We start from the raw sequence: 14524 nt of genomic DNA, 5'->3' as shown, positions 1-14524 counted from the left end.
GGGGAGCTGGGTGCCTGTCTGCTCCGGCACCAGCGGACGGGCACCCAGCTCCACCGCGAAAAGCAAAAGCGTGTAGGGGACCCTACACGTGCATCATTCAATCATGCACTGGGCCTCTAGTAACTTTATAAAGCAAATCATGTATATACTCCCGAGATTTGAATGTTTTGGCAGAGATTTTCTTAGGGGATGAGAATTTAAAAATTCTCCAGTGATTGTTGTTATTCAGATTAATGTTTTTATGCTAATACATTTAATTTTTGGCACTAGGAAAAGTATTCATTGCTATTTACCTACCATCTGAGTCCTTTTTGTTTTTTGTATTTTTAAAGTCATTTTAAGAAATGAATTATTTAAAGAAAAATAAAGGGATAGCGAAAAACAACTTTCTTGGAAATATTATAATAATTTAAATATATCTAACCCCCAACATTTATTCTACATTTCCTGGTTCTGATAATCTGCATATCCCAAATGGTCAACATTCTGTGAGATGTAATCAGCTATTTATTATCTGCCACTCATGAAACTGGAACATGACCATGTTATAGCTTACCATTACTTCTGGTTACACTTTTTGTACGCGCCTCATTGAAAAACAATAATGATTCTAAACTTCTTTCTCTAATAGGTTCTAGATTATCATTACTTCTGGTTATGTTTCATTTTCCATTTTATTTATTGTTATTATTTTTAATCCTCACCCGAGAATATGTACCCATTGATTTTTGAGAAAGAGGAAAAGAGAAGGGGGGGGGAGGGAGAAGAGAGGGAGAGAGAGACAAGAGTGGGGGGAGGGGGGTAGAGAGACAGAGAGAGAGAGAGAGAGGTGAGAAACATTGATTGGTTGCTTCCTGTGCACTGTGTTTGAACCTGCAAACTGGGTATGTGCCTTGACAAGGAATCAAACCTGAGACCTTTCAGTGTATGGGATGATGCTCCAACCAACCGAACCACATCGGCCAGGGCAACATTTTAAATTTATAATCACCAATTAGAATAAGCAATCCACAGAATGTTTTTAATCCTTTATCATTTATTTCCTTCCAATCACCTTTATATACCTGCCTTAAACATTTGTCTAGTTATTAACTATATCAAGTAAATTTGGTGCAGAAATATCATGGAATGTATAAAAATACTATTAATGTTCTTTAGCAAAATGGAAAAGTATGAAGTTCTTGTTGCATAATTTTGTTTCATAAAGTCCTTCCTGGAGTACATGAATGAGATACAATATTCCCTTTTTGTCCTTCTGAATTCTCCAATTATATTCAGTGAAAGCTTAAAAAGAGAGGACTACAAAGATGCTATATATCCAGACCACTTCATACCTTTCTACGAATATGATATCATACTCTGGACAATACAATAAGAAAACTGAAGGTGGGTGACACAATAATACTACTGTGTTATCCTTCTAAACAATTTCATTATTGTTTTTATATATTATTTTAATCTTTTAAAAAAAGGATATTTAGGAATAATTGATGATTGATTCCTAGGAAAACAAAATCACCAAGGTCACATGAGTATCTTAGATTTATAAACAGGAACAATGAATCCATAATAATGTAATACAGAATGAGTTTTATTCTTTTTAAGTATATTTTTTTGTTCTCTGAAAAACTCTCTAAAGTAGGAATAAAAATTGTTATTGTTATGAACTGTTAGAACTACTCAAAAATACACTCAAAAACTGAGACTGTGTCCAATGCTACCTGATGCTTAAAAAAAGTTAGAGCTGTCTGATGTTTATGAAGCATAATCAAAACTTACGTGATAGGAAAATCAACTAAGGTATCCAACTTGTCTCTCATGTATCGACTATAAGAAAATCGCTTGAGATGTACCACAAGTACTGGAGGCAGGGACCATAAATCCAATTTCTTTGTGGCTTGCTGATGTTCTTTACAATTTGGGCAATACCTAAAAATGAAGGGAAACACTTAAAGCTTGATAGAGGCAATTAAAACAATATATATTAAAACAGTTGGAAAAGTTCTACATTTTTTTTAGTGAGCAGTTATTGTATGCCTAATATACACCAGACTGACAGAAATTCCCATTATTTTTATATTCAATACATATTCCAAATAGATTTAACTATTATTAACTAATATGTAAGTAAGTATTCAAATAAATGATGAAGGCTAGGTTATTTACATTTCAGTATGCTAACTCTACTGAAATATAGGTATTAAAAAAATCTAAAAATTTCTGGGCTATAATGAAATTAATAATACCACAAAACATATTACAATTTTCCTAAAACAGTTTCTCTCAAAATGGCAGCATTGCTAAAAATTCTCAAGAAAAAGTAACTATTATGAAAAATATAGCAGTGGAATTAAAGCTTAACATTATAATACTTTTAAAGACATATTCATCTCTCTTAATAAAATAATGTAATATAAATAAATACTTATTATTTAAAATCTCAAAGGGAATTTAGTTATCACCTTTATAACTTGATGTACCACATACCTCAGTATAAAGCCTTAAAAAAATTAGAAACAACTATTTAACTTTGTTTCTTACCAGGGATCTTCAGCACCTAGCTTTTCTTTTGTTGTAAAAAGCTCAATACAATCTTTTAATTTCACAAAGGGTTTTTTAGGCGGTTTATATTCCACACTTTCATGTTTTTCAAAATCCTAAAGAGAAGTATTTCTTGAGTTAAGAGAACAAATGAGACAAAACTCATTTTAGTGATACCATATTACTATGAATAGTAATGAAAAACTCGCAAACTTCCTCAAAAGAATCATAAAGCTTATTTCAGCTGAGATTTACACCACACTTCTAAATAAGTTCTATATACACACCTAAAAACAATTAAAAAGTATAAACAGAAAGCATGTTTAAAACCAATAAATATTTTCTAGTACATAACCAACCAATTTTATACTGGCAAAATAAACACATTTGGTAGAAGCAAAAAAAAAATGCAACAAAACAGTGTGATCAAGATGGAAAATATAAAAAAGTAAGAGTGATGACTTACCTCAGCGGCATTTTCATCAAAATATCTTTTTTTCAAATCAGGATCCCAATCCAAAGCAAGAAAAGATCTTTCTAAGGTGGAAAACATATTTTTTTTCTTAAAAATTTATATGCCTTAATGTTAAAATCCATGTATTTTAATGTTCAGACATATATGAGAATAAACAATCCTTTTTACTTTGATTAGGTGATCAGGGTAAATCACTGTTTCTAAGCCATTATAGTATTTTAGGAAAAAACCAAAACAAAACTTAAGCATAAGTCCAACCTCTATTTAATAAACATTAACATTTATTTTAGTACTAGAGGACTGGTGCACGAAATTCAGGCACGGGGCGGGGGATGGGGTTCTTTAGCCCAGTCTGTACCCTCGGACATCCCTGTTGCAATCCGGGATGCTACATGCACTAGTGACCATACTTTTCATACAGGCGCAAGGCATCTTGCTGTTGTATGGGCAGCTACATTTTTTTGCCCTGATTATAAAAAGTAGTACATCACATGATCCTTCTGAGGCAGTAGTACCATTTCCCCATCTTATGGGTGGGAAAACTGAAGCAGAGAGAAGTTAATTGGCTTTGTCACACAGTTATAAGTGTCAGAATCAGGCTGACCACAAAATGTGCAAGCCAGAGTCCATGTATGTCATCGCTGCATCTTCCTGTTTTTTCATGTTAGAGTAGCCTTGCCAGGTTTTAATTTTTAAATCTAAGAGACTGTTCCCAATATATAGGGTAGGGTCCCTAGGCCTGGCTGGCAATCAGGGCCGATCTATGGGGTGACTGGTGGTGGTGGTGGTGGTGGTGTGTGTATGTGTGTGTGTGGAGTGGGGGGGTCCCTTGCTGGCACCTGCCTTGACTGGCGGCCTGGCACTGCCCACTTACTGGCCCCGCCCCTCGCCACCACTGGTCACCTCCCTCTGTGGTCTATTTGCATATTAGGGTTTTATTATATAGGATACTTCGAAATTAAGGCTTTTCATTTAAGATTTTAGATAGGTAAGTAAATATCAAAATTAATGTGTTGAATTTTATAGTTTCCATCTAAAAAAATAACATGCTTTTTGCTAAAGTTTAGTTTTCAAGCCGTTTTTTCACAAATACTTACCATCTAGCCTAAGCTGCCTATCATCAAATCTTATATGCCTAGTATCGTCTTTGATGTAGTTGGTATCAGTATTGCCTAAGTTGTTAAACTGGAATGTAAACAATCGTTTTTTGTGTCCCGTGAGTTGACCTTTGCAAGTTTCTTCGGTACATAATCCATTTTCAGAATCATTATCTCCTCCAACTGAATCTTCAGACTGACTATTTTCATTCTCAGAGGGAAGTTCTTGATCTTGACTTGATTCATCATCTGGCTCATCAGTTTCCATTTCACCTAATTTTAGATATTAGAAATCTTTAAATAAACTCAATGTTGCATTTAAAAATTATTAACACTAACATTATGTTTCCTAGGCTTGCTTGCTATCTTTTAGTTCCTTAATCCCCATCCTCTTGACTTTTCTGAGGCAATAATCCAAGTGAAGAGTTTTCACAATTTAGTAGGAAAGTCTTACTTGGTGAGCCTTCTTCATGTATACCATTTGGGCCATTCCCATTAATATTTTGGTCCTTACAGCAATGTAGGGATCCTTCAGTGTCTTCAGTTTCAGTAGATATTTTGACATATCGGCTTAAATAAAATTAGAAATTAAACAAGTTCAGTCCTATAAAGGTAAAAACTTAAAGTTTTCTATTCTTTCAATAAAATAAAACAAAACTTTTAAAGGCAATAACTGGAATTCAACTCAAGATAAAGTTCCATATGTGCAACTGACTAATCATTTGTTTTGGCTGTCTTCATAAAAAGTTAATTTGTTCTTCTTGGGTTTTAACATATTTTTATATGTTAAAAGTGTGTGGTAAATAATTTCTCCACTTAAAAATTCTCAGTTAGGTTAAGTATATATATTATTGCTAAGATCATTTATAGATGTGTAACATGATCTTTATGTATGGGTTATGAGACCACAAGGATTAAAATAAGTATTTAAGAATACTAAATATGTCAGCGATAAAGGACAAAAGAAAGGGATCAAATGACATTCTTGATTACCTTAAAATTCAATTCAAGGTTTTAGGAAGACAAAGAGTGTTTGTCTTACAATACTACCAACCATGACAGTTTATCCTTTTAAATAAAACTATTTATTTGTATGAGTTCTTGAACTAGCAGTGTGTATAAAGAGATGAAACATCTGACATTCGTTATGATTTTAGAGTGTATATACATGATACATTTTTATTATTTTCTTCCAACTATTAACATTTGGTGAAAATGGCTAAAAGAATTCAAGCTTCCTGGGTGTGAAATTACCTCAGTAATGTTTTACATGATCAAGAAACTGGATTAGACTATACTTTGATTTTTAAATTGCTACCTACCTAAACAAACTAGAGATAATACAGACTTATCAAATGTACTATGAACCTTTTCTTTCTCTATTTATTTATTTTATCTAATGCAGAATTATCTGACACTTACCACATTCTCAAAAGTAGGAGATTGTAGAGTTTATCTTCAGTATTGTTTCGTGGTACAGCCATAAGAAAAGGCTGACCAAAAAGTGAAGAACCAGTATGGTGGGTATAACTTGAGTGTCTAAACTTTTCTCGTAGGCAAACAGGAATAATCACATGCTCTGTATCTTCTGTCCTATTAATGTTAATTTCAAACCTATAAAGACAAAGCTGAAAATAAATTCTGAAAACTTTTGTTATTCTTTTGAATATTTTCTCAAATGATATTTTGCAAAATGAATTTTATACTTACACATAAATATCATCTCGCTCCATAATACTACTAAGATTTTCATCTGTTGTGAATATTCTGTGAAATCTATGATTGTATATATCAGTAACTATCATCTAAAAAAAAAATAAATTTCTATTGAGCTGGTTTTACAACACTGCAAAAATAATCTCCAACTAACATTCTTCAAACCCAGAACCATCTTACCTTATCTGCAGGTACTCCTGATAAAGCAGACAATGCTGTACAAAGATCAAGTATGTTTCCAATTTTGGGGACAATCACTTTGTACTAAGAAATAAGAAAAATTTTAATGAATTTATTACTTTGCAAAAAATATTTAATAGGTAAGACCAATGTCATGTTTGCTTCCTCACATTCTCTTGGCATTTGGCTCACAGTGTCTCCAATATAACATCATCCCGGGTGACAATATCCATATGATATCTTAAAACTCTTAACAGGATACTGTCTAAGTATACTTACTTGTCGAACTGGAAACTCATTATTTCCTATTCTTGGCCTATTCTGAATTTTTCCCCAGTTTACTAGCTCCCTGTCTTCAGACCCTTCCATCTAGACCTCACATGATTCCTCACTTCAACTACTCCATTGCAAAACCTTTAGTTACTTGTTATTCAGTTTTATTCTTGCTATACTTTCTTAGAGAGCTGTTCACATAGACTGGAGAAAACTGCCCAGCTTTAAAGATTGGTACACTACAAATTCATTGCCCTATCTCAACTGGTTCCTCAGCGCTAGCCAGAAGTCTGTGTGTATCCCTTATTTACTTATTCTCTCAGTAACTACTTAAAATCTTCAGCATTCCTTAGGCTTCCTATTTCACCACTTCTCCCTTCATTATCTGGAGAAAATTAGATGCTACTGGAGAAGAAACCTCCAACTTTCTTTCCCCCTACAAACTTGAGTCCTTTTCTGTCTCACTCAACACATGGAAAGAGAATCAGGTATTGTTCTTCCAACTCAAGACTAACCCTACCTTCTATGCTCTGAATCCCATGCTCTGCTGCTTCCTCTGGAACCTAAGCTCAGCAATTTCCTTTATTTCATTTTATTGTGAGCAGTACACAAACACTGGACTATATACACATCTCTAAAAAAATCAGAACGAAATAGTCCCTCATTGTTTTCCCCAATTTTAAAAAAAACCAACCAAACAAAAAACCCAAAACCAAAAACACCTTGTTAAAAGCAATGTCTACACCAGTGATGGCGAACCTATGACACGCGTGTCAACACTGACACGTGTAGCCATTTCTGATGACACGCGGCCACTGAGGCGGCTGCATGCCGAGGATGAAACATTTGCTGCTCCTGAGGGTGAAACATTTGCGAAATAATGTTTTTTCCTCAAAATGACACACTACCCAAGTTATGCTCAGTTTTTTGGCGAAGTTTGACACACCAAGCTCAAAAGGTTGCCCATCACTGGTCTACACCGACTATCATAACATCCTCACCTCCCATTCACTTATCAACCAATCCACTGTAGCTTCTGTCTTCACCTCTTTTTTTTAATCCGGTTACAAATGTTGTCAATACTATCATACAACCAAGACTTTTTCAGTCCATATATTATTGACTTCCCTAGCATGACTGCTGAACACGCCCTCCATTAACTACTTTTCCCTACACTACTACTTTTTTTAAAACAATTTTATTGTTGAGATTATTACAGATGTCCCTCTTTTTTTCCCCCATTGCCCCCTCCAACTGGTCCCAGCCCTGCCCCAGGCCTTTGCCACCCTATTGTCTGTGTCCATAGGTAATGCATATATGCATAAAATATGTTTAACCTCTTCCGGCCCCCACCCCCCCTTCCCTCTGAGAATCATCAGGCTGTTCCATTTCCATGCCTCTGATTCTATTTTATTCACCAGTTTATTCTGTTCATCAGATCTCTTATTCGTTTATTTTGATTTTTAGATTTTATTGATAGGTATGTATTTGTTGCCATTTTATTGTTCATATTTTCTTTTATCTTCTTCCTCTTCTTACAGAATACCCTTCAGCATTTCATATAATACTGGTTTGGAAGTAATGAACTCCTTTAGCTTTTTCTTGTCTGTGAAGCTATCTGACCTCCAGTTTTAAATGACAGCTTTGCTGGGTAGAGTAAACTTGGTGGTAGGTCCTTGCTATTCATCACTTTGAATATTTTTTGCCACTCCCTTCTGGCCTGCATAGTTTCTAGTTAATAAATCAGCTGACAAATATGTGGGCATTCCCTTGTAGGTAATTAACTGCTTTTCTCTTGCTGCTTTTAAGATTCTTTGTCTTTAGCCCTTGGCATTTTAATTATGATGTGTCTTGGTGTGGTCCTCTTTGGATTCCTTTTGTTTGGGACTCTGTGCTTCCTGAACTTATAAGTCTATTTCTTCCACCAGGTAGGGGAAGTTTTCTGTCATTATTTCTTCAAATAGGTTTTCAGTATCTTCCTCTTTCTTCTTCTGGCACCCCCGAAACGCAGATGTTGGTACGCTTGAAGTTGCTCCAGAGGCTCCTTACACTATCTTCATATTTTTGGATACTTTTTTCTTTTTGCTCTTCTGGTTGGGTTTTTTGCTTCCTCAGATTTTAAATCGTTGACTTGATTATTAGAATCCTCTACTCTACTGTTGAATCCCTGTATATTATTCTTTATTTCAGTCAGTGTATGCTTAATTTCTGACTGGTCCTTTACATTTTTTTTGGAGGTTTCTAGAATATTTTTGAGTAATCTAATAACCATGGTTTTGAACTCTATATCCAGTATTTTGCCTTCTTCCACTTGTGACGTTTGTCTCCGCATTTTGGCTGCTTTCCTGTGTTTGTTTCTATGTATTGGATAGAGCTATGTCTCCTAGAATTGGTAGAGTGGCCTTGTGTAGTAGGTGTTCTATAGGGCCCAGTGGCTTAGCCAGTCTGAGCTGGGAGCTCTAGGTGCACCCCTTTGTGGGCTGTGAGCACAGTCTTATTGTAATTGAGACTTGTTGTTGGTGTCACTGGGAGGAATTGACCTCCAGGCCAATTGGCTATGAGGACCAGTTGTGACTACAGTGGGAGAGCTGCTGTGCAGGAGACACCTCTATAGAGCAGGACTTGCTTCAGTGGGGCTTTGGTGCTTACTGAGTCTGCCCCTTGAGTGTGTCGCTTATGGATATGTAGAGTTGTAATCTGGTATGGACTGACACTGAACACTGGCTCTTGGGTCTCCAGGGAGATACAAAGTCAGCCATTGTCTGGGGCTACCCACCAGGAGTTACAGAGAGATCTGCAGATTACTCCTCTTTGTATCAGGTTTGGAAGTACACAGATGAGGCCCATATATGAAGCAAAGCAGGCTGGTGTTGGTGCCGGATTTGGGGCATTTTATTGATAGGTTTGGGGCTCCCAGACCCAGCTGCAGCTTGTTTGAGAGATTTTAGCCTGAGCAAGGACAGGCTATTTATATGCAAAAGCTGCTGCACGCAGCTTGGGTGGGGTTGTAAATTGGATGAGGCAGGGTCTTAGAGAATCAGCAGGGTGGAGCACACAGAAATGGCTGCAACCAGGGAGGTCCCAGCATAGGAACAATGAACCCTGGGAGCACCTCCGTCTGGGAGAAAGCTGCCCTTGAGTTCCTGCCCCGATGCTATACAATCCAGTTCCGCCTCGTCCTGGTGCTGGAACTCAGAGGAAGCGGGACCTTGCAAGTTCAGTTCATGGTGCCAGCCTTTTAAGAGGAACAGCTGGGTCTCCAGCAGCTTCTGTGTCACTGAGCCCCAATTAGCACTGGTTTTTACAGTCCATAATTCTTACTGCTCATAGGGACTTCTTTTCCAAGATCTGCGACCCTGGGGTAGGGGTCTGGGACCCCTTGCTCCTTCAAGTGGCCTCCTCCGAGATGATCTCCCTTCTGATTAAAAAAGCGGCACACATGGGTGCTGGACCAGCTCGTTCCTCGCTTCTGCACCTCCTACCAGTCTCAGTGTACTTTCTTTTCTCTAGTTGTAGGTCTTCTATTCAGCCAACTTTCCAGCAGTTCTGAATAAAGGTTGTTCTGTATTTTAGTTGTAATTTTGATGTGGTTGTGGGAGGCGGTGAGCACAGGAGTTTACCTACGCCGCCATCTTCCCCCTCTCCTATACTACTACTTCTTATTCTTTTCTACTTCCCTGGTTACACCTTCTTTTGAGGCTCTCCTCTAATGTCCTTGGATAAGAAAAAGCCTTTGAGAATTTTGTTTTTACATGACAAATTATGATACTTTGCACATCCCTCATGCTTTCAAGTTTATAAAAAGTTGTACTAATTTTTAAAATATTTAGCTTATAAAATCTTACATAAACAAACTTATTATTATTAGATTGTTCTTGAGGCATAAGAACTCAATACTAATTTTTAATAAAAATAGCAAATGCAAAAAAAAATCCATTACTTACCTGAATAGGTTTGGTAAGTGGATCCATTCTAACTAAATAAACTTCCAAGGTACGTTCTTTTTTCATGGGCAATGGAAGTGTCAAGTAACAAAAAGGATCAAATGTTACTGAAATCTTATCACACTTAGGACAAACTAGAGTAGATTTGAAAAGGCCATGAAATATATCTACTATGATAGAATCATTTCTTTTTAAATGGTTTTCCCAGGCTTCTTCAGCAACTACCTATAAGAAAAACAGACACATATTACACCGAGATATTATATTATTAAAACAATGGTGACAATAACATAATTAAATTTACCTTATCTGCCCTTCCATCAGCATCTTTTAATTGTATATATGGTTTTTTCCTAATTCTATTCAAATCCTCATGTAGTCCATCTAACAGGAAAGCTAATAGTTCTTGACAGTCCTGCTGCTGGTATCCAGAGAACTGTGGTGCAAAACGTCCTACCTGAGTCTGTAAGAAAAGCAAAACTATAAAATCAGTTCTAGGGACAAGATTGATTAAAAAAATACATAGCTAATTCTTATTATTCATGGATTTCTACTTGTGAATTCATCCACTTGCAAAAATTTATTTAAACCCAAATCATCTATGGACACTTTTTATCATTTGCAAATATGGTAATTACACATAGAAATACATATAATTACATATCTAAAACATTTTAAAATAACTAGTCTGTAAAACAGAAATGTTGATCTGACGAAAGAACAAGGAGGAAATATGGTAAAGTTTTGTAAAAAGAATTACTAAAATTCAAGATTTCTGGGTCACTAGAAAAAATTACATAGTTCTCATTTTGTTTCTGTGTGTAAAAAGAGGATGAAATCTCATAGAGATAACAGGAATATGCATGTTCACATATAATGTTCCTATTCTTTGCAGTACTAAGTATTTCTTTGATGAGACTAAAAAGAAATGTGAAAAAAGAGTCAGATATAAAAAGCCTATTTACACAGCAATATTTAACAAAATGAAACTCATGAAACTAAACGTGGGAAAGGATTGGGAACTGGTTTGTCCAAGGTTTAGAAAGTTAAATGCCAGAGACTTTTTTATTGTTGTTTTTTAGTTTTAAAGAACTATTATACAGATAATAAAATGTTGCCTACATGTCCTATATAATTGTCATTCAAGATGTTTGTATAAAAATTGTTGAAAACTGTTTAATTAAAAAAAAATTTTAGTAACAAACTAAACTACTTTAGATTGTATTGATTCTAAGAAGTCACTACTTTATAAATTAGAATAAATTTAGAAGTTTAAGAATTACACATAAAATTTCATTTTATCATTACTTTCCTCCCCACTCCTCAGAGCCTTTAAAGACATTTTTAAATTAATCACTTGTCCCATCCCCCCAGCTGGAAAATTTAATACCAGAAACAATACTCTTTATTTATGGTGCTGTGTCCCTTTGCAAGGCTACAAACCATTGTAATAGCCATGAGAACCAATTTTGTCCTCTAGGAGTGGAGACAGCCCTCATTGAAAATGTATGTACTATACTAACCTTAAAAGCTCTTGGTGTGACATAGCTAAATTTTCCAGACCACATTTGCTTGATCAATTCAGCATAAGATTTAGCTATTTCACCTCTCATTCCTAAGGGATTGTCAAAATTCAATTCTTCTTGATACTTGTCATTGAGGAAATATTCAGTAAGCGGAGGTGTGTTGCTCAAACACTGCAAAGAATAAAATATATTTTCAAGTTAAAGTAACCACACATGTTAAACATATTAAACATGAAGAAAGAAACAAACTGATTTGCTACAACATATAGAGAAAATTTTAAATGATGGCCTCTTGCACCGATAAATAACTGGTTAAATACACACTCAAAATATGCACTCAAATATTCATTTCCCAAATTTCAAATCAATTTCTTATAATAAATGATAATGCTAATATTTGTTGCTGTAAAATCTGCATTAATTTTAACCACAGCAAACTACCTTGTTAACTGGGAGGGTAGCTCAGACTTTTCTTTCCTTCTTTTACTTGATTGGTAGATATTATGGCTTGTCTACTCATCCCAGGCACCTGCAAATTAGCCTGAGTAGGTAAAAACTGAGATAGAGTGCAAGCACAAAATTAACTTAAAAGAGTATTTACTGATTTCATTGTCAATTCCTTATCACGAAAGAGCAGGCTTTAAATTTTTCATTTGGTCAGACATTTTTAGCTGGAATAATACTGATTAAATGAGTCTGAAAAAAAAAAGTTATGTGAACTTTTTTTTTAGTTATGTGAACTTTGGCTAAGTGTGTTTTTACTTCTTCAAGCTCTTCTTCAATATCATAACAATCAAATTTTCCTCTATGGCAAGATTAAAAATATGAATAAGTTACTTCTCCAACTATTTTCTATTTTGAATTAAATAATCCAGGATTTAAAATAAAAAGCAGAAGTATAATTTTTGCACAATATTTTATCTCAAGATGGAATAATTTTAAGCTGATAATACCATATAATATGAACCCACTATAACTTTATTGATTAGAGGCCTAGAGTATTAAGAATATATAATGAATGACATAGACATATAGGTAACTTTTTTTTTTTTTCTGAAGGAAGATATTTTTCTTGGAGGAAAAGTGGCATAGTGCTTTAAGTGAAGCTGGTGGTATGTAAAGTAGTGGAAATCCACTCTTTTTAAAAAATATATATTTTATTGATTTTTTACAAAGAGGAAGGGAGAGGGAGAGTTAGAAACATTGATGAGAGAGAAAAACATCAATCAGCTGCCTCCTGCACACCTCCCACTGGGGATGTGCCCGCAATCAAGGTACATGCCCTTGACTGGAATTGAACCCGGGACCCTTGAGTCCACAGGCCGACGCTCTATCCACTGAGCCAAACTGGCTAGGGCTAGAAATCCACTCTTTTTTTTTTTTTTAAAGAAATCCACTCTTATGAGAACTTAGATTTATATGAATAGAAGTCAAAGTTTTTCAAAGCTTGCTCACCACTCATTTGGGTTAACTTAGTCTTGATAGCTATGAAAGGTCCAGACTACTGGATTCATGGTGATAACTTGGATGCTATAATCTATGACTATATACATGTACTGTTCAGCTAAAACCCCAAAATTAGGCATATTCAATTAAAAATAAATAAGTTATGGTATTCTACTTTGTGGTTTCAATTATAAATCAAATTATGTTTACTTAAGTAACCATAATATCTATGTTGGGAAGTTTTTTATATAATAAAGATAATACTGTCCAAATTGGTAGTCTAGCCCCCATGTCAAGGCAAAAGGAGTGACTGCCTATACCATCATGGAATTTGTTATATTAATTCTTAGGCAATGAAAACCATATAAACAGTTAAAAATATTTGGGGTTGGCTATATAAGCTTTAGAAACATTAATATGCCATTTTCAGCAGAAATTGTTTTTTATATGAGCAAAAAGATAGAGGTAGGTTACAATGCAAGAGGCAATTAGGGAAAGGATCCCTTTCTACCTTTCTGCTTAACTCTTTTTAAATGTCAACCTTTCATAATGTTACACACCTTCTGAGTTTCATTTTCTCTTTTCCTTTAGATGGTCCTTTTAATTATAAACCAAGCACTGGAGTTAGGGCGAGGCAACCAAGACTATACCATGGCTATACAGAATAAAGCCATCACTTAGTAGTATCATCTGAGTTAGTATAAATAGAATCAACACTAGTCATTGAGGCAAAGGGGAAGTCAGACAACATTTCCAGCAATTATCAATTAGTTTTCAATTCCTTATATCTGATCACAACTCAAGGTTGTACTAAGAATATTCCACTACTGTCTGTAGTACAGTTAGTTATACAAAGAACCTAATTTATAGCTTTATGAAACACCTCAAATAACCAAGTTGTGCAAACATAAATTTTTGAATATTGTTTGTACTTAATTATTCACATATATCCTTATCTTCCAAATATAACTGAAAATTTCTTAGTTTACTAATAGCATCAGAGTGATCTTCTATACATGTTCCTTGCTATAAATTCTTTAATAGCAATTTCAGATTAAAGTCTTAGATCTCTAAAAGAGTCTATCTTTTGCCCACCCATGTAGCCTCATCCCTTACCAATACCTTTTTTTAAAAAAACTCCATCCCAGCCTTACTTGATTACTTGTGGTTCCGTGACCTCCTTGCATTCTCTCTGTAAGTTTGCGACATTACTCCAGCTATGTAAAATGTTCCTTCTTTGCCTTACTTCTACTAAACCATCAAGATTCAAAAATCCTGCCCAAGTGGGTGGCTCAATGATTGAGCATCGACCTATGAACCAGGAGG

The 14524-nt window shown here is 35.0% G+C and overlaps 1 protein-coding gene across 5 annotated transcripts in view; it reads right to left on the bottom strand.

The window, feature by feature from the left end:
• The window catches only part of USP15 (ubiquitin specific peptidase 15), a 103449-nt gene that overhangs the window by 15892 nt on the left and 73033 nt on the right, over positions 1-14524 (bottom strand). For 4 of the 5 annotated variants that reach the window (XM_079775915.1, XM_079775916.1, XM_079775917.1 and 1 more), the window contains 11 exons: positions 11750-11923; positions 10531-10689; positions 10227-10451; positions 6010-6093; positions 5824-5918; positions 5536-5727; positions 4568-4683; positions 4114-4386; positions 3008-3078; positions 2542-2657; positions 1780-1929 (listed from right to left, as the gene is read on the bottom strand). In XM_079775915.1, coding sequence (XP_079632041.1) covers positions 1780-1929; positions 2542-2657; positions 3008-3078; positions 4114-4386; positions 4568-4683; positions 5536-5727; positions 5824-5918; positions 6010-6093; positions 10227-10451; positions 10531-10689; positions 11750-11923 — 1655 coding nt within the window. Of the gene's footprint in view, positions 1-1779; positions 1930-2541; positions 2658-3007; positions 3079-4113; positions 4387-4567; positions 4684-5535; positions 5728-5823; positions 5919-6009; positions 6094-10226; positions 10452-10530; positions 10690-11749; positions 11924-12193; positions 14302-14524 lie in introns of those variants that run through there. The other variant, XM_079775918.1, reaches the window with a different exon arrangement.

The sequence above is a fragment of the Cnephaeus nilssonii genome (assembly GCF_951640355.1).
Source record: "Cnephaeus nilssonii genome assembly, chromosome: 6".
NCBI classification, from domain to species: domain Eukaryota; kingdom Metazoa; phylum Chordata; class Mammalia; order Chiroptera; family Vespertilionidae; genus Cnephaeus; species Cnephaeus nilssonii.
Note: the sequence above shows the minus strand (reverse complement) of the source record. Positions and strands in the feature narration are given on the sequence as shown.